The sequence below is a fragment of the Bradysia coprophila genome, unplaced genomic scaffold (assembly GCF_014529535.1).
Source record: "Bradysia coprophila strain Holo2 unplaced genomic scaffold, BU_Bcop_v1 contig_232, whole genome shotgun sequence".
Taxonomy (NCBI): Eukaryota; Metazoa; Arthropoda; class Insecta; order Diptera; family Sciaridae; genus Bradysia; species Bradysia coprophila.
This window is the reverse complement of record NW_023503493.1, coordinates 16,680,980-16,708,748: the sequence shown is the minus strand read 5'-3', so window position 1 is coordinate 16,708,748 and position 27,769 is coordinate 16,680,980. Positions and strand designations below refer to the sequence as shown.

The following is a 27,769-nucleotide window of genomic DNA, read 5'->3' as shown; positions in this document are numbered from 1 at the left end:
CAAGTTTTTAAACTTGAGGGTGGGGTTAGAATTCACGCCGTAAGTACGTCTTAAATTTCAAAAATTTTGTCGCATCGAAATCTGATTGAAAACTGCCACCATACAAAAGCGATAGGTAGTGATGCGTCTTATTTTGAATTTTGAAGCGCACTTACAGTGATAATTGGTAAAGCTAAGCTTTGCTAAGAATCTAAGTTTTTTTAAGAGTTCGCTTAGCGATTGACTTAAAATATTCGTCAAAGCCACCAAAATGATGAGAAATTTATTATGGCCAATCATGTAAACAAACAACAATATTGTTGTTTGGTGGGATATGAGGCTCAAAAGTGATGACCCAGTAGAAATAAAATGTCTTCGGTAATCTTAAAAATTACGTTTTACCGGAAACGCTTTAGTTTAAATGTGTGTACGTTTCCGGTGAAATAAATTAGTTTAAAAGCATCCACTTTTGAGGAGCTTTACGATAACACATTTAGTAAGAGGGGTGTCACCTTCCTTATTTTAGGCCCTGCTTGAGCAGCGCATTTTAAAATTTAAAATTCGTCCAGACTAAGAAGCATTCTAAAACTCGTATCGTCCAACACCTATAAGGTAATCACAACAGCACGATTCAATGTAGAATCGTTGGAATGTGGAAGCAAGTAAAACTCTTGACAGAATTGAATTTTTTTAAACTTTGTATTGTGTAAAACTGGTAAATAAAATGTAAAAATTATAAAAGCAAAACAGTGCTTTGGCATTACTCAAGCAATTGGATTCGCAAAAATTTCATGTGTCGTCTCGATGTCGACTAATTTACATTTGTTGACGTTGCCTGAGGCAAGTCTCACCACTTGCAATTCGAATGAGTAACCAGATTGGCTGAGTAAATCGATTACCGTTTCCGCAAAATTTTCGATCTCCTGCTGTTCAACATCATCTCCATTCGCTACCACCGAAATTCGAATTCGTTTCGTTGCGTCCAGTGTTTGAACGAGTGACTGAATGGTTTGTGCAGTAGCTGTCCTGTGTCGAAGGATTGTCACCAATTGAACGACTTGGTGGCTTTCATGAAAGAATTTCGACAACATCATCGGTACGATTTCTTCCGTAAATCGTCGACTTATACTCGCCTTAGACTGCTGCTCATAAATGATGAAAACCGTTTGAATGATCACATTCGAAACGGATTTGCCAACGCCATTCATCTATTTTGTAGGAAAACGCATTGATTTAGCGTTGCTTCACCACAAAAACTTAAAGATATTTCAATAATTTACCTCTTCTTCCAGCACTAGAGGTGCTTGTTCCGTTTCTGCTCCCTTCAAAGGATCCAATTCAGCTCGCTTCATCCGTTCTTCTTCTTGCTTAAGACGTTCTTCTTCTTCTTGCTTCATACGTTCCTCTTCTTCTTGCTTAAGACGTTCTTCTTCTTCTCGCTTAAGACGTTCGTTTTCTTCTCGCTCGAGACGCTCCTCTTCCTCACGCATGAAACGCTCCTCTTCTTCTCGCTTAAGACGTTCCTTCTCCGTGCGGTCTTCCATGGCTTTAATCGGATTGCGATGAAATTCAATCATTTCCTCAGAATCACTGAAATCGGGCTTATACTTCGCAATTTCAGCTAGTACATTTGTAATGATCTTATTATTTGGAGTTGAACATTTGACAGCTATGGCATCTTCGGTGCTCGCAAAGTACGAAAATATCTGGTCCACAGTTTCGTTCGCCTCGACCGTACCGACAATTTTTAAAATTGTCATGTGAGAAATAATGTCCGGCAATTTTTTTGCCATCAGCTGCTGAAATTTAGCAAGATTTAATTGACCCTCGACGACTACGTTGACGGACCCGTCTTGAAGCTTCACTACGTCTGCTGTTGGCAGCTGTTTCAACCAAAAGATGTTCCATCCTTTTGTCATTATGAACAGATGCCATTGGAACGACATCCACGGGTACCGTAAATTTATTGATTTGTCGACATTAAGAATTCTGTATCGAAAATCATTTTCTGGAAAAAGAGCCGCAATTTCATTCGCAACCGTTTCATTCGATGATGTCGATACGTCGACATCGGAAATATTAGCTGCCGTTGAATTGTTGAGTTGCAAAAGATAGGACAATGCCTTCGTATCCGGTTTATTCGACCCAGTGAACAGTCGTACTGCTTGCGAATTGATCCTCCAACCCCGTTTGGCTAAGAAATCAGTCAGCTTCTTTGCTTCCCGTTCTGCATTTTCACGATCGCTGATTTCTCCCGCAGAAATTGTTAGCAAGTCAAACAAATCCCTTGCATTCGTTGAACTTGATTCCAAAAATAAGCGAAGTTTTTCGATCGCAGGCGTGAGATTAGTTGCTCCTCCATCTCCTCCACACTTCAAATTAAAGTTGCCTAGTTCTGTTTTCGATAGATATTTCTCAACGCTTTCGTCTCCGAAAGTAATTAATCGCACAGAAGAATGCCAATTTTTCACTTTTGATATGACCAACGGTAATATTTCTTTGACGAATCGTGCTGCCACGGCCAGAGAAGAATCGAGAACCACTATTGTTCTATACGTATCGGTCCCACTAACAGTAGAATTTATCGCTCCAATGTGCTCATTTTCGTTTATTGAATACAGGTGAAGCTCATTTTCTTTTTGGTTTACCTCCATCGTTGGCCTGCAATTTGAAATAAGAACAATTTCGTCACTAGAAACTTTTTGTCGCGCCTACTTTCCAGCTCACAATGGTTTAAAAAATTTTTGGATGATTTGCATCATAATGATTTGAATTCCGACTTTCTTTTATCGAGCAACGATGAAACTGCGTACAAGGTGTGCACTCTAGCTAAGCTTAATAAACTTAATAAATAATGAATATCAAAAATATTGAGCAGAAAAAATAAAAAAAGAGCGCGAGAAACCAATATCTGCATAAACACATATGGTATGGTAGATAAAGAGAATGATCAATGATAAAGAATTGGTGCGTTTCAGAGAGATGCTAAGATAACGGCTGGGACGCCGTTTCGACGGATAGAGGAAATTTGTCAGCCTTTTTCATATAACGAATGAAATGTCAAAAATGGCTGACTTTTTCCAAAATTGGTCGGTTGTTTACAAAATAATTAATTTTTGACTACAATGATTCGAGAAGCAGAATATGGAAATACGTTTGCATCGGTGTCAAAATTAACGTAAAGGGTTTTATTTGCAAGGTACTTTCGTATTATCTGAGATATACGCGTTCAAAAATTGGTCTCCAAAATTGCTTTTTTCAATTCGGAAATAGTGTACGAATAGTGAATCTGTTTTATAAATAAATGGACTTACGTTCATTCTGATCCCACAAGGATCATATTAGCAATTTATTTCATTAAAATTGGTGATGCTGGAAGTATTAAAAAAAATCTGTGGTTATGTCTTTTTCAATTTGACAGCTGGTCGCATACGGTTCAATTTTTTTCAGAAATGATGAACAAATTCCCTCTATCCGTCGAAACGGCGTCCCAGCCGTCATATTAGCATCTCTCTGGTGCGTTTAGTGGTTATCGTACATCGCACATAGCGCTGCACAGAATTCGATATTTCAAATGTTTGTATGAGAATTCATATTCACACGATGATATCTCCGCTGCTTTTAAAGAATAATAGCCAGATTTTGCTAGGTATGTATCTTCCAATGAGTTTTATCGATTGGCATACTCACTCAAAAGATGCAAACCTAGCAAAATCTGGCTCTTATTCTTTAAATACAAAGGAGATATCAATGTTTGAATGTGAATTCCCATGATTCCCACACCAAAATTTAAAATATCGGCTTCGACCGTTTTTTTGTGCAGCGCTATATACAGGCCTCTCATTCTAAAGTGTCCATTCCACTCAACAAAAAGTGCTCCGTGAGAGAGCAAACTGTCAAATAAACAAAGAAAAAATTTAAAAAATTCAATTTTGTCTCTCACACGGAGTACTTGGACTACTTATTAAGGAATTAAGGAGGTTTTAGCACAAAAATAAGGAAATTGTTGGTTGAAATTAAGGAAAAATGAGAAGAATTTTTTCGATAAAAATCGAAATAATTTTAAGATACAGCAATTAACATCGGAAGTTCGCTTCAACTTTAAAGTAAAACGCATTATTGTTTATTTTGACGTATCGTTTTTGTAAAGTTGTATCGTAAGATGCGTAAGATTCACTTTTATCACGATGAAAATTTGAATATTTTGGGCGCGTTTAAGGCTTGAATAAGGGATGTGACACCGTTACCGGTAAAACGTAATTTTTAAGATTACCGCCGACATTTTTTTTTCTACTGAGTCATCTCTTTTGAGCCTCACATCCCACTAAACGACAATATTGTTGTTTGTTTACATGATTGGCCATAACAAATTCCTCAAAATTTTGGTGGCTTTGACGAATATTTTAAGTCAACCGCTAAGCGAACTCTTAAAAAAACACAAAAAGCACATTTCCGCACAAAATCTGTATTAAATCACATCGAAATCACCGAAATTATTTCAATTTTCACAACCGACACTAAATTTTTGTGTTGGTGATTTGACGTTTCAAAAACAATACTCATGTTACGACTTTGACGACGATTTTCTTCGTTAAACCATATTTGACTAAGTTCAGAGTGGATGTGATTTGGGTGTGAAATTGAGTGGGAAGTGCTACTTTCTTAGATTTTCTTTTTGTAAAATCTTTTAAATGAGACAATATTTCGAGAATGTCCGGTATACGAGTTTCTTATTTTTCGTGTTTCTGCTGATATATGACAAAAAACCACGAAAAAAATCGATCTGTCCCTTCCTTATTGGACATTTAAAGTACCGAATTCACCTGATTTACCGATGAAATTAGAGAAATTACTGACAAAATTACCGAACTTACTTCTTGGTAATTTTTTTTCAGTAAATTAGTTAATTCGGTAGTTTGATCGGTAAATCAGGTAAATTCGGTGATTCAAATTACCAATAATATGCCCTACGCTCAAGTACTGGTTGTTTTACTCAAGTACTAAACATTAACTGACTGATTGATTAAAGTCATAATTTTAGCTGTTGCAATAAAACTAATCGAAAATCGTTCGTAGTTATTGTAATCATTAAATGAACAATCCCACAAAAACCTCAAACAAGGAAAAGGTGAGTAAAAACTAAACTTCCAAAACATTTGATATCAGTTTTGGTGACACAGTCTGCGCCTAAACGTAATCAATTTTAAACAAGAAAATAAGTCGACGAGAATTTTACCGATGAGATTTTACAACGAAAATTTTACAAAAAAAAAATGCGTCACAAGTGGCAGATGATTATAGACGAATGAAGGGTTTCCTTAGCATTTGCCACCTGTGACGCAATTTTTTTTGTAAAATTTTCGTTGTAAAATCTCATCGGTAAAATTCTTGTCGACATATTTTCTTTTGGAAGTTTAATTTTTACTAGTCACCTTTTCCTCGTTTGAGGTTTTTGTGTGATATCAATTGTTTCGGAAGTTTTGGGTAACACCTAACACCTTATCCCAGGTCTAGATACCGTACAGTTACAGTGGGCTTTTCTTAGTTCGGAACATTTTGAGACATTTTCTATGTACCATACCACTAAACGCGTAGATGACCATAGATTCAGTCTTGATTTCCACTTACGAAAAAAGAACTCTGTTTTTTTCCGTTGCACTTTAAACAATAGTGGTTTAGCTAAACGGAGGCAAAACGGGGTGGTTTTTTTGTAAGTGATAATCAAGTTTAAGGCTGGATTTCCACTTACCAAAAAAGTACTCCGTGTGAGAGACAAAATTGAGTTCTTTCAATTTCGGCTTTGCTTCCTTGAATGAATGAATGAATAATCAAATCTACATAATGAACCCTTTTGGAGCTTACACTTTTGATGTGGATCAAGTCCGAGTAACGTAAACCCAAACACTAACAGCTACACCGTTATCCATAGAGAACCCTAACCTCAGCTCTGTGGAAAAAAAATTGAGCTTCCGTTTAATTTTGTGTTTTGTCCAGATGAACAAAAACCTTAAATTTAATAGATTTCCAATGTATAAAATATGAAATTATAATTGTTGATTGTATGGCATAAGCGTTAAAGCTCATTATTTTACAAGAAAACAATGCAAACCATTCAAACATTTTTTCATGTGTCGGGGTGGAAAATGAGGGAGTTTCGATATTTTTCTCGGGTTTTCGACCCCTTACATGAAATGGTTATTTGTGTCCCTGTTTTGGACGATTAATTTTAGGCAATTTCGCGGATTGTAGGCCGAACGAAGTGAGGATTACAAGCGAAAGTGCCTTAAATCAACCGTCCCAAACAGGTGCACATGTAAGTTTTCATGCAGAGGGCCGGAAACCCGAGAAAATTCGAAAAATTGCTCTCATTCGAAATTTTTTTTGAGTATCTGTTTTGGACGATTGATTTTAGGCAATTTCGCAAGCTGTAGCCCGAACGAAGTGAGTACAGATACACAAACAACTATTTCATGTGTCGGAGTCGAAAATGAGGGAGTTTCGAGATTTTTCATGCTTCATACTGCGGGACGAAAGCAAAGAAAGTAAGCCCACGGGCCCCACGGGCTTTCAGGTTAGGGTTCTCTGTGGATGATTTTTGACATTACGAATAACATTGGTCTTGATCTATCTAGATGTGATTTTATCGTCAAATTTGTTCTCTTCCCCTTTCAAAGGATCAAACTTTACTTTGAAAAATGTCACAATGAACCAGCAGATACAAAACTTTCACGTCTGATGTCAAGGAATCCAAGGTTCTGAAAGAACCTTGAAAGAATCTGCTATAAATTTAACACGGCTCTTAGACAGCATATTGTTTGTGAACTGTCAACTGTCATAACAAGTGCACCGGTCGCCTGTCATCATTTTGGAATAAAAAAAATTATTCTCATAACATAAAAACTCGCCAGCTTGTAAATAAAAATCAAAATAAAGTTTATCATCATTCATGGTTAGGGGTCTAGACAGAATTCCATTACAAAATGAATCCTCTCACGTAAGTAAATATTACCATTATTGAATGCTTATCCCGCGTAACGCGATTTCTTTTGTTGCGAATTTCAGAAATATGAAAAATGTCCTGAAGCTCAGCGAAGCCGATTTGAAATACGGCCAAAAATCATCCTGGCATGATCAGTATCGCAACAGTGCATGGATATTCGTTGGTGGCCTTCCATACGATTTAAGTGAAGGCGATGTAGTGTGCGTCTTTTCACAATACGGTGAAATCGTGAACATCAACTTGGTGAGGGACAAGGTGACTGGAAAGCAGAAAGGTTTTTGTTTTTTGTGCTATGAGGACCAACGTTCAACAGTTTTGGCCGTGGATAACCTTAACGGAGTCAAGGTAAAAGTCTTCTTCTCTGAGGAATACAAGTGACTGGTTCAATTCAATTTGCTGGACCATCCTTATTCACCATTTGTGTGATGATATTTTCAGATACTGGGAAAGCCTATGCGAGTGGACCATGTCAATGACTATAAACCTCCGAAAGACAGCGATAAAATCGATCCGGAAACAAAGAGATTACATATGGAAGGATGTGCACCAAAAGTTCAAATTCCGGTGGAAAATATAAAGAAAGAGAAATTGCTGGTACCTGAACCAGAAATCGTCGGAGGAGTTCGATTGCCACAAAGACTACCAATTTATAAGACAGAAGATGTTGTCAAGACCGAGAAAACGAAGAAGGTTCGTCGATAAAGTAAAGTTTAAATTTCGAAAAAAATTAAAATTTCTTTTTGAATTTTTCAGGTGAAACCCAAAAAGGAGAAGAAAAGTAAAAAATCGAAAAAAGAGAAAAAGAAATCGAAACGCCAGTCGGACGAATCAGATTATTCAACGGAATCATCGGATGATGACGACAGACGAAAGAGGAAGCACAGACGATAGATTTTTGTTTGTACGTTGGACATGGAATCGGCAGAGAGAAAGACGTTAAGGTAAGATCTTCGAACTCGCTTTTTTCTATACGCTCATCGATGACCCCGGAAGGAAAAGATAAATTTTTGTAGAGAATTTCTAAATAAATTGTTTCACATTGAATGGATTGTATTGTTGCGTCAGTAGCATTTGTATACTAACATATTTGACAATTACGTTGGCGTTAAAATCTTTAATTTTCAGAAGTTAAACAAAGAGTATACCGAGTCGATTACCTTTTCAATTTGATTAGATCAGCTGAAGTGTTCTATTGTTGCTTCATTGTGCTTAATTACGTTTCGTTCGGAATTTCCATTAATTTTCTGCTATACTGCTATTTGGAAATTTGTTTGACTGCTCACTTATTTACCAGATTACGAAAGAGACACGGAAAATACGCGAAGATTATCCTGTGTCATTAATAATTTCATTTTCGAACCACTTTGGATCCTCGTTCACTTCTTTACCTCTTTGATTTCCTTTTATTTTCCTTTTTTCTCTAAATCACGGAAGAATGGAGATGAAAGTAACTTGACAATGATTGATATCGCAACGTTTAAAGATTTTACGAAAGAAATATATTTTCTGTTCTCTGTTCAAGTAACGGAATCCTCGACATCCTTTTTTCTTCAAAATCTTTTATTAAATTTAAAAAAAAAAACTCTAAAATTCAAACTACTGCAACATGTCTTGTACGTTTTGGGACCAACTTTGCGAGATTTTATTGTGGAATGGACGAATTATTGCATCAGTCATAACAGCCAGTCGAGTGTGCTGTCCGAATCGTTGAAAGGTTAACGAAACACCTGTGAACAATTTAAAATCTCATGTTAGCCAATTCACCAATTAAACATTCCATTCATCCATCCAACTCACTAATATTCGATTGTGGTGGAGTAAAGTAAACGATATCACGAATTATATCTCCCCAAAGCGTTACGCCTATGTCGGGCTGATTGGTGCGTGGACAACTGTCGGCCAGTTTTGTTATGGAAACGGTATAGCGGTTGGACAAGTAATTGAACAACAACCGTGTCCAGCATTGAGGTAGAATTTTCGTCAAAAAATCGTAACGCCTCTGGGCGACGTATAGTAAAAAAAATGCAAACTGATTTTGTCGCACTTCGTTGAAATTTGCTCGCATTTTTTCGATTTGCCTTTTCGAATGTGGTTCCAGTGGCAGGTTGACCAAAATGTAACCCGTGATGTCTGTGATTGAAGAAAAAAAAACGTAAAAATTGAGCCGAGATATAAGTCAAATATGAGTGTCCTCATGCACATACCTTCAGAGTAGTCACCATTACCAAGTAGAAAATCTTGTTCGACATATCGAGCACATGCATCCAAATTTTTGGGAATTGAATTTTTGAATTCCTCCAGAAACGTAAACAATGCCGACGACGCAGCGGAAAAATAAACTTCGTTCGGTGTGATATGATGCCTTTTACAAATCTGCGCTACATGATCATCACTAACTTTGTCGGACCATGAGACCACTTTTCGTCCACATAGCGACAAATTCTTCAATGCATGAGGATACGTTTTCTGTTTTTCGAACAGTTCCTCGTAAACCTTTCGCGGGGCGATCAGAATCATATGCAGTAAATCGAACAGCTCAGCAGTCGCGTTGTACGCAAGCATTCCATACTTTATTGTGAAGGCAGACACTGTGTGTTCTGAAAAACAACGAGAAACATTTTCATTGACGATTCGACAAAATCGAAAAATTCTTTGACTCGTTTGAAGCCACTACACTTACGTGGATTTATAAAATATTTTACAATCGCGACGAACTCTCTGTACCACATTATGGGCAATATAATACACCAGTTGACTGTAATCCAGAATGTTGTCTGAACGATGGTTTCTATCATACTTTTCGGATGTAGTGAGACCAGCGTTGCATTCAATAAACACTTGATGGACAAATTTTTCCGTTCCAATTCGCGTCGACACAAATTGAAAAAATATCTACCGGTGTCCTCTTTAACCATCGTAAAGTCCCTCAAAAATTCAATCATAACAGTCACGAATGCTATAAAAATCACCACAGCGACATCAAACAGCCCATGATCATCTTTCACTTCCAGCTTATTGCCACCACCGTATCTGTTCAGTAGCTCATTCCACCTATTGCAAATCATCAGTTCAATCTCATTATATAGTTTTGGTATATGCACAAGAGTCGGAATGGAATTGCAGAATGGTTCCGACGTATCGCAAAAATTTGTTGCGTTCGCTTCCATTAAGGGAATTGATGTGGTTGGATGTGATGTGGTAAGCAAAAAATCACTGAGCCGTAAATCCGGCTCTTCAGCCAATATCAAGTGATGAATCCGAACAAACATAAAGTATTTTTCCGTACTCTGAAATGATTGTGTTTAGCATAAGAGTTTGTAATGCGAACAACAATCATATTTACCGACCATGTTATCACCAGACCCAGCTGATGGTATCAGTACAATTTGCCATTGTGGTAGGTCAATTGGCATATACTTTGATGTGATGTTGCTAACATACTCTTGAATATTGTTTTCATTCACTGGGCGACCCATGTGCGTGGACGGTCCAAGTATGACATGATTGTTGATGTCGAACTCGCTGTATCGGTGAGGTATTATTAGTATTGGAAAATTGACACCAAAATCATAGGCATGTTGTTGGGAACAGACGATCCGAAATGAAACTAATGTTAGACAATAACTTAACAAACATTAGCTTTTCGGTGCCTGTTTGCGGAACAATATGCCCGGATTGAGGTAAAAGTGTGATTTTATAAGTAAACAGCAGGATCATCCGGCCTTAGCTCGTTTCTATAATCTTAAAAATTCGAATTCAACAAACCTCTCGTTACGTAGCCATGCATAATATCCCCATGATTTTAAAAAGCTTTGTCTCAGCTTCGGATATAAGATTGTTTCATCTCTGTCTGTACGTTCTAGAACGTAATGCAAAAGCGAATCCTTGACAATGTCTACATTGCATTGTCCCTCTATGTGTAAAAGTATGTGCACAACACTCTGGTTACGTTTCGAGTCCAAAATATTGCGAATTTTATTCACTTTCACGAAATCGAGATGTGGATACTTTGATGTGAGGATGTACAGCCACACTGAATTTAGCATCGACAAAACTAAAGTGGAGAGAAAAGAAAAGATTTTTTTAAAGATAAATCGTCGATAATGAATTTAAAAATTTTACAATCATCCACTTTAAAAATCAATAAGTGGTGTAGGACATTGTGTGAAAGGACTTTCTAAGTCCTTGCCTCTTGTGGGATAATTGATTCTATGAAGGTAACTATAACATCCCAACAACTGTGCCTTTTCTAGTAATAAGAACAAGATAACAGCGAATAGTCTGACCGATTCAGCGTAGGAAAATGCTGACCTTATTTTGCGTTGCATTTTATTATTCCATTAAAACTACGTTTCAGAAACATAATGCTGATAATTCCTTTTTTTAGCTTCCTCTTCCACCTAATCTTAATTAATGTTTAAGTTCAAAGCACTCGCCCAAACATATTATGTCACACACCGCCGCAAGTTATCATACTTTCTGTAAAAGGCAGCGGGAATTCTTGACCTTTACAACCTTATAATTCGATTAATATTTTCATACACTCGCTCGCTGAATTTAAGCACACTTTATGCAAATTTTTAAGATTCTATGGTGATGCGAAATGCCACTAATCTGCCTAGTGGTTTGATTAACAAAAAAATAAAAAAAAAAACGCGAAAAGTAACATTTTTTAGGATTGTTCAAATTCTAATCGAATTATGTAATTCAGTAAGCTTCTTATATTTGTATTTAATTACAATGTAATGGTTGAAACAGTTAGAAGCAAACAGTTTCTATCTGCGGATAAATATCGGTCGAGTCAAAATAACGTGTGCATGACTAAGGTCATATCAATATGTCTAAGTTGTGCCTTTTGTCCCATGCGAAAGTTGACCATTACATAGCAATTTGCCCCCTCCGAAAATGACCTATTACATGGGGACTATTTTCGGTTCTTTTTTTTCATTTGGAAATCAACTTTTGCATGGGGTAGGTTAGCCAGAATACATTTTGTGATACTCCCAAATCCACTCGTGTGTTTTTGAGCAGCTTGCTTCGGCAACTGTTTTTCGACAAGTGTAGTATTATATTTCGCCTTCGGCTCGGATATATACAAACTCAACACTTGTTGAAAAGACAGTTATCGAAGCTTGTTGTTCAAAAACACACTTATGAGTTTGTTTTTATCACAAAATGTTTACATCGTGTAATGAATTGCTTTCGCAGCATCAAACTTACTATTAGGGGATGCGTTTTTAGCAAAGGGGTTTATAGGATTACGATGCCGTGTGTAATTGATGGAGTTCGAAGTAGACGGTAAGGGCATAGAGAACGAATCCGCAATAAAAATTTTGTCTATCCGTCTGTCCGTCACGTCGATATCTTAAGTAAACCAAATCCGATTTCCATTTTTTTTTCTGAAAGGTAGTTGTAACAGTGAGACTAAGTTCGAAGATGGACATATTCGGGTCGGCCCCTCGTGAATAAGGGCCGCCAAAGTGTTTTAAGATCTTTTGGGAATATCTACGGCAAAATAAACGATGGAAATGTAAATGAAACGGCAAACGATGGGTATTGTTGATACCAATTCAGGGGAAAAAAATCATTAAAATCGGTCGAATGGACCGTGAGGTAGGACCCTAGAAGTAAAAGGCTACTCGGCTCTAAGTGTTTTTTGCACATAAATCGAGTAAATTTCATCCGATTTTGCTAATTTTTGTTTTATATGAAAGGTAATTGAATATACCGAATAGAATGTGATGGAAAAACATTTTAAATTTGGGGCCTGGGACTAGGGCCACTCCTCGGCCCTAAGTGTATTTTGCATATAATTCGAGTAAATTTGATCCGATTTTGCTAATTTTCGTTTTATATGGAAGGTAATTGAATACCGAATAGAATGACTTGAAAAAACGGTGAAAAAACGTTTCAAATTTGGGTCCTAGCACTAAGGCCGCTACTCGGCCTAACAGTATTTTGCATATACCTCCGATTTTCCTATTTTTTGTTTTATTTGTAAGGTAGTCGGCCACCGAATAGACTGTTATTGACTGTTATTGGTTCGTACGGGGCTCAGTCGCAGAAAACACTCCGACTGTTCTGATGGCTCATTTTAGCATAAAGTACATGGCTACCCCCAGCTCAATTAATAGATAATTATTAACATGGTTTGACTGGAAAGTTTTACCGAGTACGAGAAGTTGCAAGGCGAGCCTTGTGTGAGCCATTACATTTGTAACGAGCTAATGATTCGTCGGATTCCAACCAATCGGCAATAAGCTTACCAATTGTCGTCGTAACAAGTTTGAGAAAGAATGATACCTTTTTATGTATCAGATTAACTCTTAATCATATTCCAGTGATATCACCGAGGCTATAGCTCTCTTCTAGCATAATTCAGTGAAGTGAAAAAAAAACGTTACAAAAACTCTGCAGTCATTTGGAATATAGTTCAAATAAAAACAGAATTATAAAAATACGTCCCGAGATATCAGTGACTCATCTGCTATGCAGGTGTCTCAGGTAATTTAGAAAACAAAACTACATTAAGTCCTACACTAATACAACGCAAAAGTTTTGTTGTTTTGAAGCAAGGTAGAGATACCTTGTTCGAACACAAAAACATGTGAATCTGGGCGAGTATAATTCTCTTTTGGGTTGCAATTAGTAAATTTAGGTAGTTTCGCATATCCCAGGTAATAACGACAGGTGTAAACATAAACAATAAATGAAATAAAATTTTACTTACGAACATAGCACATGCAAAATACCGGAATCGATGTACAAAATGCCATGAACCAGAACATTGTTTTCGCAAAGGATCGTAACGAATTTTTGAATCTAAAAATGATAAATGAATCACTTTACACAAATCCGCTGCTAAGGGAAAAAAAATTACTTTTCCATGATTCCCTCTTCAATTTTATTCCGCTTTTGTCACTCAATTAAACACAAAATAATTAAAATAATAAATTCTGTCTTCTTATCAAAACGTCTACCAAATGACACTATACCGCAACTAAGCCAAAAAAAATAATAATTGCACTTTGAATTCGTAAATCTCTCTCGATTTTTTTATAAATTAATGTTTAGTTATCGAACTGATAAACAAATCTTGGTCTATGATTGTGTCTGGCTATTTCTACGATGAAAAGGTAAAGTTCTTTTCATTATCAATCGCACATGACGTAGAACACATACACATAGTAAAAATGGAAATAACAAATCGGCAGCTTCATTCCCAAATGCCATACGCGTGAAGACTGAGTCAACTGAAATTATCAAACCGAAAAAAAGATTGTTTGAGCAAGTGTCGCATACACACATTAAATTCTATCTCTGACGAGCAGCTGTCCAGTGCAAGTGCATTTATAGTATAAAGTAAATGAAATGTACGAAGGAGAAGGCAAATGTAAATTCTTACAACAAACTGATTTGTAAGTGAAAATGACCTCCTGTTATCGACACTTTTAATAAACAATATGAACTATAATGTGATGCTCTATCGAGTGAACCGACGACGACGGGTCGTACATTACGATTTCTGTATTTTCTGGCGTCATTATTGATTAACAAATTAATTGAACTGGGAACGGAATTAAATTAATCAACGATTTTGTATTTTAAACAATTACTTTTAGCTGGTGAGGTCAATTTTATTTCATTTACAACAATGAAGAGGAAACGTATCTAGATCTAGATGCTAGTTCGCCTGTTACAGACGGTTAGAATCTGTTATCGACCACGACAGCAATAATAAGCGACAAGCTCTGACTAATGAGGCTTTATATAGCAAAAAGCTTGTTGAAAACAAATGAAGTAAAAGATTTCTAAAATCAATCTTTGAAAATATTCGATCAAATGAAGTAATAGATCAGATAGTAAAAGTGTTAATATGCGTGCCGTCTGTGACAGGTTAAAGGTGTTGTTCAGACTAGACTAAAGTTACAAAGCGTTTCGTGGTCGTACGTTTGGTAGAATTTAAATAATCTCCGTTGAAGCTCAGTGTAGTACAAAACAGTAGTTATCAAGAGCAGCAGTGGATTGCTCTAGAAAATCATGTTACAAGATCTAAGAGACAGTCACACATCATTTAAATTTTATTCAGTAAAAATCGTTGTTGCCTAAATTCGCTAAATCGAAAAAATCTGTCTCAATTGAAAACTGGAATCATATCAAAAGTATATAACATCCAAAACTTACCTTTCGTAATCCTGACTGGTTTCATCGTCAGATATGCACTTCGTTGCCATATTTGACAAGATCAATCGTTCAATTTCTATGCTGAATTCACTTTTTCCTCACAACCCACAACTGATTTGAATAATTATTTTAGTTGAGAAACTGCCCATTCATCGTCAAAAAGACACTTTTTTTTCTATCGATAAGAAAATTTTAGAACTGATCCCGTATGCACGCAGAACGTAAACTAATCTGAATTTTCATAAATCTTTCAATTTTTATGAATTGATAATTCTGTTTTTCGTGCTCAGAGTATCGAGCGCTACACAATCACTGTGAATGTAAACATTTATTGTGAGAGATATACTGATTATACTACTATAACGCATGCAGTTCCAAAGATCAATCACTCGAATGCATTAGTCATAGACGCAGTTCAATATATTCAGTGTAGTATAGTGCTTTGTTTTCAGGAACGTTTGCTGTAGAAATTATGGACTGAGATACCAACATAGAGCTCAAAACATGTGATATCGTCGGGCGTTAGATGTTAGATTCGCTGATAAATTGCAGTCTACCGGCGAAAGCCATCGGTCTAAATGTAAGGGAGGTAGAAAGGTAAATTTTTATGCCGATCTTTCTTCAAGTTGGAAATTTCTCGCAAAACGTTGAATCCATTGAAAATATGGCAAGACCAACTTGAGTGAACGAAAAAGTGGTAATGGTAAAGTGGTAACGGCCAGCCTAGGGAAAGGAAACCGGAGTGCTTTTGGCAATACCGGTTTTCGGTAATACCGGACACTGTAATACCGGTATTACCGGTTTTTGATAGAATTTCTTTTTCTCTATAAATCTCAAATGTAGTCGAAGAATTTAATGTATAGGGTAATTTCAGACTGTTTTAATGCAGGTCACTATTTTGAGTACTTCGTTCATTTTGAAAAAATACTTTCATTAGGACACCTTTAAATACAGTCATGGAGTAGAAGCGTACCTTCATTCTGTTGTATTTTCGTGTTGTTTAAATTCCTTTCACCTATTACAAAAAATAAACGAGAGAATTTATCTCATGTAATTTTCAATAAAAAAAGCTTTATCTGACACAATTTGTATCGCTACTCTAGAGACGCTTAGTTTAAATCAGATCAATGGCTTCGACTCTTATGAAAGTCCACAATCGCTTAAATTCCGCAGCTATGTATTTTTAGTGTGACTTTATACTTGTGAAATTTTAGGATAAAAAGAAACTGTGTACTGGAAATAGTAGACCACTTTTATAAATGAACTCCTCTGTAATCTAAACTGACGAAAAGTTTTAGGGAAAGCGATAAATAGATTTACTCTTTGTTAATGACAGTACCATAGAAGTATGTAGCTTCAGAAGAACTCTTAGACCGTTCGTCATGATAATTAGAGATCAGAGATCACATCTTTTTAGAGTAGAATTTCTAGGAAGGAATAGTTAAAGTTTAAATTACAATATCACAACGCAAATTTTTAGACATCCTAAGATTTTGGGTGACTTCATTTGAAATTAGCAAAGGGCTATCGCTTTTATACACCGAAATATTGTAATACAGGTACTTGTACCAAATTGTAAAGGTAAAGTTATTCTTTTTTATTCGTTTATTGATATTTTCTCAAGAAAATTACGTTGGTTTCGACAACTTTTTCTATTCCTGTAAAAAACCGGTATTCAAGCTAGTAAAACCGGCATTCGGGATCCCGGTATTACCGGTTTTACCGAAATCGTTTTTACCGAAATCCCTTCCCTAGGCCAGCCTGCCTTGTACAGAAAACGAATAGATTTTTTTCTATTTTAAAATATTTTTTCACGAAATTTATTTTCAACTCAATATTGCTTTTTCATTTAAAAGGAAAACGAAAATTAAATTCTCACACATTTTTTGTACATCCTAACCTAAGGGTACAGCATTTTACAAGTCCACTTTCAAATCAACTTAAAAATAAAAACAATTTTTCTTCAAATAAAATCAAAAGAAACCAAAAACAATTCACAGCATCGGAAAATTTCAAAATAATTTCGATATTTTATGGCATTTTACCACTAAACTAACGTTAAATACAACTAAAACGAGTACCTCGGTAAGTACGTACTATGTATACTTAAGACTAACTTTGCGCAAGCAAATGAATCGAACGAAAATTCTAATTCCTTCGAGTTATAATGTACAATGTTTGCCGTGTCTTTTAACTCCTGAAATTGAGATCGATGTTACAATGAGGGAAAAATTAACGTTAACCTTAAAGCTAAAATTAACTCTGGCCTAATTCTAGTAAAAATACTGACTTTTTCGTTAATGGCAACAATTGGATAGCAGATAGCATACCTCTAGGGAAATCGATTTACCACTAGAATTTATCGAAAATTTAGTAGAGTTTTGTAAAATAAACGGATAAAATTCGGTAAATTGCCGTAAATAATTTCCCAATGATTAGATTCTTTCAAATGGAAGCTTCTAATTTGGAGAATCATTATCAAATTATCAGGACTCGCACACGCCGACTTTTTGATTGTTTTACCAATCGATTTTTTGTAATGTTAAGGAAGTGTTAAGTTGACCTACCAATTCATAATACTGACCAAATGGGCATTCATAATTTTAAAAGAAATCCGAGGGTCTTAAGTTTCAATCAACAACCCCAAAATTTCATAATTTTTTTGTTCTCCAAGAATTTCATTCTTTTACGATTTTGTTTGATTTTTTTTAAGATTTGCCTACGCTACGAATTATTCGCCTGTGAGATCAAACAACGAAATTTTAAGTAAATATAAATCAAATTAAAACGATTAAATCAAATATGAAGATTTTCAATGTATCGTGATTCGAAAACAAATATCGACTTACATAGCGATCATTTGAACTGTTAGATCGAGCTTATGCGAAACGCTTGAGATTTTAAACTGAATAGACCCGGCAAATGTAATAAGAACAATTCAAATGGTCGCTAGTCCAAGGTTCTGAAAGAACTATGTCAGTGGCTATGTCAGTCTATACTTCGTAGTGTGACAGTTGTGTATCGTCATAATCGATCATTTTAATTTGATTTTCCTTTAACCTGTTACAGACGGCAAGCATTATTATAGGGTCTATTACTTCAATCGATCAATAGTATATTACTTCCGAGGTTCCAAGTTGTGTATTTGATAAGTGGGGTGTTACAGCCCGACCCAAAGAAGAGGGCTGTATTCCCCACTTGTCAAATAACAACTTGGAACCTCGTAAGTACAATGCTTTACGTGATTAGGCAATGTAAATGAAAATGAAACATGCCGTAACACGTAAAGGATTTTTAATCGGTTGATTTCAAATCTTGTACTTCAATTGTTTTAACATGCATTTTATTATATAAAGGATCATATTACCAGGAGCCTGTCATTATTTTGGTCGTCGGTATCGATAGCAGATGAATGATGAATAGCCGTATGTGACAGAATTCGAAATAAAACAATTTTTGTGTAAAAAAAAAGGTAATTTAAAATAAAGTTAAATTCGTGTCGGTTGCACCAAAACCAAGTATAGTTGCTAAAAGAAAGATAAATACCTTCTGCCGTGAATTTTGTTTCTAGACAAGAAAGTGGGAAGGCAATCTTGGGAAAGTGGAAATTTAAATTTTCTTTCGTAGATGGTTCGTTCTAGATTTAGCTTGAACGACGCTAAATTGGGGTTCAATCCCATTGAATGTAAAACATTTCAATGAAATTTTTGAGCAAATGGAATTATTATCGAGCAACCAATTTATGTAAGTTCACTTGAAAAGTGAAGGTAAGTGGAAAACGGGAAGCGTCACGCCATTTTCGATCATTAAATCATGGAATCCGATCAACACTGAGACCTCTTATTTGACAACTACGTGTTTTTCATTTTTTCCACTTAGAATTCTACTCTTCTTTCGTAATTATCGCAAGTTTGGGCTGTACCAATTCGAGCACTAGCATTTGTCAAATTTACAAGGAATTTTCTTGCCACTGGCATAGAATTTTCTAGGTTTATCTCTCCCTAGTCAATATGTCTGCTTTTTCAACAGACTTCTTTAGCGATTAGTTTAGGTTTTAAATAAAATGTTAGTGATACTCTAAACGACATCAGAGTCTTTACAGGGCCGAGTTAAACATACTAAAATCTAACCGGATCAAGACTTGCGCACCAATTAGTGCAGCTCAACTGTACGATTTGCGTTCAGGTTTTATTAGTAGGTTCATTTTGATATTTTCTTTTCCATAAATTTTCTTTCTATTATATTCTATTACTTTGTAAGATATTTTTGTGTTTTGTTTTCATAAGACCTTCTGTTGCACAATTTGTTTTGATTACTGGTACAAGAGGTACAATTATAGCATCGGAAATATTTTTTTCCTAAATTCTCTCTTCGGATTTATTTGATCGAAATCAGCTAATGTTTTTTTGTTTGTTTCAAACTCATTTATCTTTTGCAAATGTAACACACGTAACTAAGGCATTGATCGCCGGAGCCCAATCATTAGTGCCACTTACGAATGAAAACAGAAATCTTCCGTTTATCCGAATTTAAGTCTGTTTTATGACAAAGTAAACATTATAATTGCTTCCATTACTAGTTACAGTGGTAACTTATTTTCTTTAAGATTCCAAACAAATTCTGAAAATAAAATTCCTAAAAATAGGTTCTAGTGGCAAGGCGTGTTTAACAAATTCGGTAAATAATAAAAGAAAATTGCAATTCCTACAATAGAACTACCTTCCAACCACATTTTCGTTACCGTAAAAAATTCTATCGTGATTCCGTTCAATCGAAAGTGACACTAACGCTCAACATTCCCATCACTTCTGAACACTATCCGCATGCTCACGCAAATGAACCAGCAAATCCGTAACATTATCGCATGCCTTCGTACAAATCCAACACTTTAGCAATGCCCCGTCCACGGCATGATCCTTGGCCACATGCTGTATCAACGATGCCGATTTGTTGAACGCTTTAGCGCATAATTGACAATGGAAGATTTCTTCTTGCATATGGAATGCAATGTGCTTGTTCAAATACGATTGTTGACTGTACGACTTGCGGCAATGGTGACAACGGAATTTTTTGTCACCCGTATGCACTTTAAGGTGAACCGATAGACTGGATGCTTGCGTGAATGACTTGTTGCAGTGTTTGCATTGAAATGGCTGAAAGGTTCAATTAAAATTTCAATGTAAAAACACAGGCCGACACGATGGTTCCAAAGAACTGTAGAGATCTACCTTTTCACCGGTGTGAATCCTCATATGGGTATTAAGACTTCCTGGTTGCGTGAACGATTTCTCGCAAATTGAACACTGGAACGGCTGTAATTTAAAACGGAAACATGACACTGTTAATTTGTTAAAAGAACTCTATTTTAGGAAATACATAAAATGAAATGAGCCATCACCTTCTCGCCAGTATGGTCTTTCATGTGTTGCACCAATTCACTGGCTTGGCGGAATGCCTTTCGACAAATGGAGCATTGATAGAGATAGGCATCTGTATGCAGTTGCATATGTTCCAACAGTAGGTGTGATTGTTTGAAGCGTTTTCCGCAGTCGGAGCAGGGAAATGGATCGCCTTCTGCATGTGATCGCATGTGTAACACTAAACTACTGGAGTTCACAAATCCTTTGTCGCACACCTCGCACTGATGCGGTTTTTTCACCGAATGGGATCGCATATGAACCATTAAGCTGCTAGACTGTGTGAAGGCCTTCGTACAAATTTTACATTTATACGGCCTTTCTCCGCTAATACAGAATGTAAAACAGTGGTTAGCTTTGGGTTGGTTTTGCCAATAATTTTCCGCTCATCTTACCTATGAATCCGAATGTGTGTGTTCAAGCTGCCGATATGAGTGAAAGATTTCTCGCAAATTGAACACTGATAAGGCTTGTTCAATGTGTGCGATCTAACGTGTTTAGCCAAATCTCCCGAAAACTTAAACGATTTTTCACATTGCGTACATTGAAAGAAACACGTTCCGTCCGGTTGCGTACATTCCAGACGCTCATTATCAATATCACGACGTCTACCTCTGCCAGGACCTTGCGGTAATCGAAGCAAAACTGCATTTGTTCCTGTTCCCGTGGAGTTGTCATCATCATCATCGTCATCATCCACTTCCCCATTCAATCGTTCCGAGACAGCATTCGTTTCAACATCATCATCAGTCTGTTTCAATTCACATATCGGTTCCATAATACTGACATTATATTCGTACTCTTCGTCTGAATTTTCCGACTTTTCTTCCTCTTCCTCCATCATATTGTTCAAGTCGTCACGCTCATAGAGTTGAGGATGCCGAATTTTCATGTGTTCGTACAGTAAATTTGGATCATCATAAACGTCGGTGCACAGGATGCAGTGAAAGGTTAGATCAGATTTGAAGCGCTTGTGGTCTGTTACATCGACGTTGCAGTTGTTGATTTGTTGCTTTGGTAGTAGTAAAGATTGGGCTGAGTTTGAGTATACGGGTGATATTTGTACTTCCATTGTGTAATCTGAAAAAAGTCCAAACAAATATTTGGTTTAAAACGACTACATGCGCTGAAGATCCAAGGTTACTTTATGAAAGTGAGGAAACACGGGAAATATGGACAGAGAAACTTATAACCGTCTGGGTAGCCCACACCATCAGATATTCGCTGAAATTTCAAACCAAGAGCGAAAAGTCCGAGAACATCAAAAAAATGAAATAAGGTAAAAAATCTTGTAACGACCTGTTCCTTAATCCATGCTTGCTTGACCTTTCCTTCATTTTATATGATTGGTTAATAGTCCCCAATTTTTTTTTTTTTTAATTTTGTAGTAGTGGACTTGCGTCACGCCCGCTAACTAACGTGCGGGCATGATGTAGTGGACTAAAAAACAGGAAGAGAGATGCTAGAGATAGAGGCTGGCGAACAGTGGCATTCTTGGAAACAAGAAAGTTGACGATCTTGTTAACGTGAGATCAGACTTTAATATGTCCGAACTGTGTAAGGTAGCTAGGAAGCTTGTTGTGCGGTGGATGCAACGAGAATGACACCATCTATCGACGGCATATCAAGGAGGCAGACATATAGATGTCTTTCGACCAGAAGTGTAGAAAATGTGAAGTGAAGAACTCCCCAAACTAACAAGACCGGGACTAAGACGTATGGTGTGGGCAATCACGAACCACTGCGCGCTTAACGATCATTTACACTGAACAGATTGATCCTATCTGTTCTTGCGGTCTACCAACAGACTGGCGTACATATCCTTAGGGATTGTCCGCTTTTCACTAGCCTCAGGTTTCTCATCGAAGCGTATTATGAACTCCAAGATGATGATCTACCATCTTTACATGAAAAACGCCATAACAACTTCTTACTGGGAACTGGATACATTACCTGATGAAGGCAATGGAGTTGGAAACAAAGGATCTGGATTTATACTTCTCTTTGGAAGCTTCCCAAAACTCTAATCTAATGGTCTATGGATTCCCTGTATGTTATAACTATTAGGGAATTTTCACTGCAGATAAAAAAAAATTCTCAAAACTACACCATTGCACACAACCTTAAGTACTTCCCATCAGAGCTTCACACGACACCCTAACTCGGACGATATATCATTATCTGAATATTATTGTCATAATCAACGCATACGAAAGGTAATCATTTCCTAACAAACCGTAAACTACTCAAAATATTCCAATCATTCCATTCATAAACACTATTACCCGTTCCCATTCAGCTCAGCATGAATCTAATAAACTTGTAAATGTTCGTGAATTGTAGGTTATGCTCTGAGTACATAACGTCTGCCCGCTTACACACATTTATATATATTTATTATCGCAACCAGCCGGTCAAAACATAAACAAAATACACACTGCTCGACACATGTATCAACCGGCAATGCTTTGGATAGAAAATATATTCAAAATTGAATGAAAATAATAATAGGTTCTTGTCATCCCTCTTCACCAAAATAAAACAATTCAATCCCATTATGATCCGCGTCTTATCCTTACCATACATAAACGTGCATTATCGTTATACAAGAAGTAACCAAAAAAAAAATCAATTTTAACTATTTAGCGTGCCTTTTTTTGCAAACAACCTCTAATGATTCGTCGCCTTGTAAATGTTTATTAAGAAAACAATAGAATTAGAAATTATCGATTGGTGTACACCACACACTATACACTTTAAAATGCTCTGCTCTTTACCAACAAAAATTATCGATTTTTTTCGGGGCTGCTTAAGCAGTAATTTCAATTTAATTATACTTTTGCAATCACTCTCTTATGAAACGGGAGAACGCATCTTGCATTCAACATAAATTGTATTTGAGACTAATGCTTTTTTTGCAATAGAACACTGCTGTTAGCGACAGAATTTCAGCGACGACAAAGCAACGAAAAATCATTATTTTAAACACTTGGCTTCATCTTGAGATTTTGTTTTAATTAATTGTGTATGCCTTGAGATGACGGGGGGTGTTTGCATATATTTACTTACTTTTCGGTGGGTTTCAGGATATTTAATTTTGGTATTATCAATTAAAGGAAACTACTTAAAATGTTCACTTAAAAATCTTAATCTCGAAACTTTGATATTCTTATTTGGGATTAGTTGCCGAACCGTTGCAATTAATTAATTTCGATTTAATTTTATCATAAAATACACATATCGTGTCTTAGCTGGTCCAAAAGCAACGTCGAACTAACACAAACTTAAATGGCAGCTCTCTTCTCACATACGATGTGTTTTATATACAAAAAAAGCATGCACTTTCGTTGTTAGTGGTGTCTCTGTTTCGTTGTGTAATATTTTATGGAAGACAGAGACGAATACAACGTTAGTTGAAACGAGACTAGAATAATTTTGAACGTCATTTTGAGCGCCAATATTTAAAATTTCTGTTGAGGAATACCGACGGCGATCTTTCTTGTTTGATAATTTTCTGTTCCCATGAGACAGTTTCATGAACAAAAATAATAATTAACCTGTTACAGATGGCAAGCATATGACCAGTATTATTACATTATCTATTACTTTCATCGATCAAAATATTTTTAATTTATTTATTTCACATCTTGTACTTCAGTTTTATTAACATGCATTTTACTGTTTAAAGGACCATATTACCTAGAGCTTGTCAATATTTTTGCCGTCGTTATCGATAACAGATGAATAGCCGTATGTGACAGGTTATTTGATTCAGACTGGCCGCTTAAAATTGTGAATAAAAGGCGGAAGCAACGATGATCAATAGACATAGTCGTAACGACGGCAAAAAATAATGACAAGCTCTGGGTTATATTGACCTTTATACAGTAAAATGCACGTTAAAAAATTGAAGTATAAGATTTGAAATCAACAGATTGAAAATTATTTGATTGATTGAAGTAATAGAACCGATAATAATCATAATGCTTGCCGACAGCAAGTTTCCGTCTGTAACAATTCAATATATTTTTAATCAATTTCATTTTATTTTCCGTTGTTAAACTTCCGAAACATCACAATCACAAATAACTGATATAAAAAGCTTCGCTTGAGTATAAATTCTATGGAAAAGTACTTTTTCTGTTCTCTATTTTCTTGTAAATTTGCGGCCAGATTTTTAATCAACAATAAATCATAAATAGGCAAGGACTCGTGTGAATTACGGCCCTCGCTCCGCTCTGACCGCAAACGTCCCACTCGTGTAACTTGTCTATTATCCACTTTCGTAGTCTTATTGCTAACGCTAATCAAAAGTAAAAGATGCGAAGGTGGAACGATTAGAGGACTATCCCTGACTGAAGCCAACTATCACCGTGATTAGCTGACCATCATGTGTGATAGATGGATATAACTAACTGACAAAATCAAATTCCATTAAAGTAATCTTTTTCGATTGATTGAATTTCCAACAGTGGAAAATACTGTTTTTCTGGAATAACTTCAAGATCCTTAATTCCACATAGCCCATCTTCGAACTTCAGGAATTCAATTCTGCGTCGATTAAAAAAATTAAATTAAAAATTGGTTGCAAAGTAATGTTGATTACAAACGAAGAATACTCAAGTTATCGTGTTTACAAGCAAAATATTGGGACAAACAATTCCGTTTTTCATAACATATCATACAACCTTTGAGACAAACATTTTTGGGTATTTTCCGGCATAAGACCCTGACTTACAGTCAAGGGAATGATGACAGTGCTATGGTAGGTGTCATCACATATTCATTAACAGATTTATTTAGACTTAGACCGATCCATATCGCTAACGGAGCACTAGCTGCTTCAAGCTCCAATAAATGAACAGTTTTATTCGGTAGATGATCTAACTGCATAACGTTTCCATCTAGACTGAGTAAAACAACCTTAGACACTTTATGTTGTGTCCCAGTGAGAACTTCCACGAAAGAAAACACAGAAATTTAATGGTCAGAACGAATCAACTTTAATCAAATCAAGGGAAATCATAGATCACATCCTTCACAATATTACAAACTAAAGTAACAGCTCTGAGAGGTCTTAGTGTTTATGACTAATATTCGACCGGAATGAATTTGTGTCCGTTATTTAATCAGCAAAAATCGGAAAACCAACACGAGAGTGCTCGCTTACGTTTCTACTTAATATAAATCGAATCACACAAAAAATTAATTTGTTCTCCGGCTACTGTGAATGTTTCATGTTTAAAGCGATTTTAACGTAAAAAAAGAAGATAAAAATAACCAAAAAAAAAACACGAAATGGTGAAAAAGAACTTACTGACCGAAATGAGATCGGAAATCTATTCCTTGTGCAGATGTGTTTCCTTTTCCTTTGTTATCGAAAAATCAAGTCTCATCCAAATGATGACGCACAAAAACAAAATGTAAAGGAAGCCGACAATCAGCAGCGGCTCCTGAATCATCACAATTTTCGGGAAAGTGTACTTCAAATTGAACTCATGGATATGATTTTCGACCAAATTACTCTTCGTAAACTGAATGACCGGCCGGCCGAACGTATCCAAGTACGTGTAGTGTAGCGAGTCGGGTTTTCTTGTTACTGGGTATGGCGTTATCAATTTGATGTTCGTACTTCCTTCGGGAAGAATAATTTTCACCACAATTTCATCGATGGCCATGTCGTCGTAAATGTGATCGACGAGTCGCATCTTAAGCAAATAGTTTTCGCCAGTGTGGAACAGATATTCGAAGCTGGGAACATTGTAACCAAGAGTGTAATGAGTTTTCCATCCGCCGAATAAGGGGAATCGGGGACGTAAATCCAATTCTACTGAATCCTTGTGTACCCGCATGGCTGATGTTGAGATGTTGCCGTTTGTGTCGCTGAAATTTGGTCGTTTGTTATTAATAAATTGGAATTTTTGGTTCATTTTTTCGTAGACTTACCGATAGTAGACGCCAGAGGCCGATGCAGGCAATATTGTTTTGTACGATTTGATGCTTGCTTGACCGCTACGACCATCTTTCTGGTAATCATAACGAGAAAATGATCCCTTAAGCGTTGCACCTGAATGAACCATGTCAATTGTTTCCTCCACAGCAATGTTGCCCCAATGCGACACTTCGATTACACGCTCCAAACGGGTAACTGTCAAAAATGGTGACTGATTCTCGAAGTGAATGGTAATTGGTTGTGATGAAAGAGCTGCAACGTTCTCATAAGGGCCATAAGTAATTGTAGAGTCGGATTGCGATGACGGCTTGACGGCAGTGTAACTTTCAACATTTTTCGAGCTCAATTGAACGGTAGTCTTTTGGCTCAATGTCTTGAACGGACTGTAGAAATGAGCGTTTCCAAAGTATCGAACCAGTTGACGATCGGACTGCTGGATTTCCGTTGGGTACGGCAACAATGACTTTGTGAACACTGTTTCGACCAATAAAATTTGTGTTGGGGCGTTTGCTGGCAGGTTAACCACAAATACGGCCCCATTCTGACTAGTTTCTTCAGTCGGTTTGATATCCTTTTTGGACGAGTCCCGAATCGAAATGTAAGCCAAGGCACTGCGATCGCTTGTCGGCACCAAAAACGAATACGAATTGATGTTTTTCTTGGCACTGTGCTCCAATGTGATTTTGTACGATATCTTGACGAGCTGCGATGTCAAATCGATTGTTCGTTCGACATTTTTGTTTTGAATTTCGACGTCGATGGCTGATTGCACGGACCAAATTAAACAGACGACCGATAGGTATGTTAATAGAGAGTTAGCCATGTCGCTTGTTGACTTTATTCAATTGAATAAGTGAAAAGCCGACAAATATTTTCCTGTAGTGAGACACACCGCTGAGACACGCAAACACTTGACTTTTTAGTTATTTTTTCGCTTGTTGGCTGCGCTGGAAGACGTGTTCATTCATTTTTCAACTTATCGATAGTTGTATAGTACTAGATGAGGGTTGATCAGTAGATGAACCAAAAAACAAAAAAATTGGTGGCTCAAAGACTTTTGTTCTTAACTTTCGTAAAGAAACGTCTGAAGTAAATTGACTAATTAATAAAAATTTGTAACGCTTCAGTGTTCCCACACCACCTGAAATTACAAAAACATTCAACCTGTCCTAAGACTTCTTATATACTAATCGAATCACTCAGACAAAAATTTCATAAATCGTTATTTTAAGTGGT

The 27,769-nt window shown here is 36.4% G+C and overlaps 5 protein-coding genes across 8 annotated transcripts; 1 reads left to right on the top strand and 4 right to left on the bottom strand.

Moving 5' to 3' along the window:
- Positions 1-659: 659 nt before the first annotated feature.
- On the bottom strand, positions 660-2,907 carry LOC119077019 (reticulocyte binding protein 2 homolog b-like). The gene is made up of 3 exons (XM_037184133.1): positions 2,707-2,907; positions 1,260-2,640; positions 660-1,187 (listed from the first exon to the last, which is right to left on the bottom strand). The coding sequence occupies exons 1-3, from the start codon at positions 2,739-2,741 to the stop codon at positions 744-746; spliced, it is 1,860 nt and encodes a 619-aa protein (XP_037040028.1). The 5' UTR covers positions 2,742-2,907; the 3' UTR covers positions 660-743.
- Positions 2,908-6,820: 3,913 nt separating this feature from the next.
- On the top strand, positions 6,821-8,023 carry LOC119077013 (RNA-binding motif protein, X-linked 2). Its single transcript, XM_037184126.1, has 4 exons — positions 6,821-6,973; positions 7,042-7,324; positions 7,418-7,669; positions 7,733-8,023. Exons 1-4 carry the CDS (start codon positions 6,960-6,962, stop codon positions 7,868-7,870), a joined length of 687 nt encoding a protein of 228 aa, XP_037040021.1. The 5' UTR covers positions 6,821-6,959; the 3' UTR covers positions 7,871-8,023.
- Positions 8,024-8,525: 502 nt separating this feature from the next.
- LOC119077006 lies at positions 8,526-15,386 on the bottom strand. 2 transcript variants are annotated; one of them, XM_037184116.1, is made up of 8 exons: positions 15,164-15,386; positions 13,710-13,801; positions 10,745-11,033; positions 10,327-10,501; positions 9,660-10,266; positions 9,184-9,576; positions 8,777-9,109; positions 8,526-8,706 (listed from the first exon to the last, which is right to left on the bottom strand). In XM_037184116.1, the coding sequence occupies exons 1-8, from the start codon at positions 15,211-15,213 to the stop codon at positions 8,576-8,578; spliced, it is 2,070 nt and encodes a 689-aa protein (XP_037040011.1). In that variant the 5' UTR covers positions 15,214-15,386; the 3' UTR covers positions 8,526-8,575. The 2 variants fall into 2 exon arrangements, with proteins under 2 accessions (XP_037040011.1, XP_037040012.1); XM_037184117.1 differs by lacking the exon at positions 15,164-15,386 and adding an exon at positions 13,860-14,240.
- A 3,999-nt stretch (positions 15,387-19,385) lies between these two features.
- LOC119077008 (zinc finger protein 664-like) lies at positions 19,386-23,869 on the bottom strand. 3 transcript variants are annotated; one of them, XM_037184120.1, is made up of 5 exons: positions 23,650-23,869; positions 20,976-21,660; positions 20,562-20,907; positions 20,392-20,475; positions 19,386-20,316 (listed from the first exon to the last, which is right to left on the bottom strand). In XM_037184120.1, exons 2-5 carry the CDS (start codon positions 21,650-21,652, stop codon positions 19,966-19,968), a joined length of 1,458 nt encoding a protein of 485 aa, XP_037040015.1. In that variant the 5' UTR covers positions 21,653-21,660; positions 23,650-23,869; the 3' UTR covers positions 19,386-19,965. The 3 variants fall into 3 exon arrangements, with proteins under 3 accessions (XP_037040015.1, XP_037040013.1, XP_037040014.1); XM_037184118.1 differs by lacking the exon at positions 23,650-23,869 and adding an exon at positions 23,434-23,554; XM_037184119.1 differs by lacking the exon at positions 23,650-23,869 and adding an exon at positions 23,160-23,320.
- A 1,690-nt stretch (positions 23,870-25,559) lies between these two features.
- On the bottom strand, positions 25,560-27,478 carry LOC119077009 (dolichyl-diphosphooligosaccharide--protein glycosyltransferase subunit 1). Its single transcript, XM_037184122.1, has 2 exons — positions 26,527-27,478; positions 25,560-26,463 (listed from the first exon to the last, which is right to left on the bottom strand). Exons 1-2 carry the CDS (start codon positions 27,354-27,356, stop codon positions 25,920-25,922), a joined length of 1,374 nt encoding a protein of 457 aa, XP_037040017.1. The 5' UTR covers positions 27,357-27,478; the 3' UTR covers positions 25,560-25,919.
- Between the last annotated feature and the right edge of the window lie 291 nt (positions 27,479-27,769).

What these genes read in the sequence shown, in the direction of transcription:
- LOC119077013 (XM_037184126.1), top strand. An exon ending in ATAACCTTAACGGAGTCAAG is followed by an intron (nt 7,325 to 7,417) that starts GTAAAAGTCTTC and finishes TGATATTTTCAG; the next exon opens with ATACTGGGAAAGCCTATGCG. An exon ending in AGACCGAGAAAACGAAGAAG is followed by an intron (nt 7,670 to 7,732) that starts GTTCGTCGATAA and finishes TGAATTTTTCAG; the next exon opens with GTGAAACCCAAAAAGGAGAA.
- LOC119077019 (XM_037184133.1), bottom strand. Translation starts at nt 2,741, where the DNA reads ATGATGCAAATCATCCAAAAATTTTTTAAACCATT. An exon ending in CAAAAATTTTTTAAACCATT is followed by an intron (nt 2,641 to 2,706) that starts GTGAGCTGGAAA and finishes TTCAAATTGCAG; the next exon opens with GCCAACGATGGAGGTAAACC. An exon ending in CTCTAGTGCTGGAAGAAGAG is followed by an intron (nt 1,188 to 1,259) that starts GTAAATTATTGA and finishes CCTACAAAATAG; the next exon opens with ATGAATGGCGTTGGCAAATC.
- LOC119077006 (XM_037184116.1), bottom strand. Translation starts at nt 15,213, where the DNA reads ATGGCAACGAAGTGCATATCTGACGATGAAACCAGTCAGGATTACGAA. An exon ending in ACCAGTCAGGATTACGAAAG is followed by an intron (nt 13,802 to 15,163) that starts GTAAGTTTTGGA and finishes TATCATTTTTAG; the next exon opens with ATTCAAAAATTCGTTACGAT. An exon ending in AAAATATTTTATAAATCCAC is followed by an intron (nt 9,577 to 9,659) that starts GTAAGTGTAGTG and finishes GTTGTTTTTCAG; the next exon opens with AACACACAGTGTCTGCCTTC.
- LOC119077008 (XM_037184118.1), bottom strand. Translation starts at nt 23,461, where the DNA reads ATGCAAGATGCGTTCTCCCGTTTCATAA. An exon ending in ACACACATTCGGATTCATAG is followed by an intron (nt 20,908 to 20,975) that starts GTAAGATGAGCG and finishes ATTCTGTATTAG; the next exon opens with CGGAGAAAGGCCGTATAAAT. An exon ending in AAGACCATACTGGCGAGAAG is followed by an intron (nt 20,476 to 20,561) that starts GTGATGGCTCAT and finishes TTTAAATTACAG; the next exon opens with CCGTTCCAGTGTTCAATTTG.
- LOC119077009 (XM_037184122.1), bottom strand. Translation starts at nt 27,356, where the DNA reads ATGGCTAACTCTCTATTAACATACCTATCGGTCGTCTGTTTAATTTGG. An exon ending in GCCTCTGGCGTCTACTATCG is followed by an intron (nt 26,464 to 26,526) that starts GTAAGTCTACGA and finishes ACCAAATTTCAG; the next exon opens with CGACACAAACGGCAACATCT.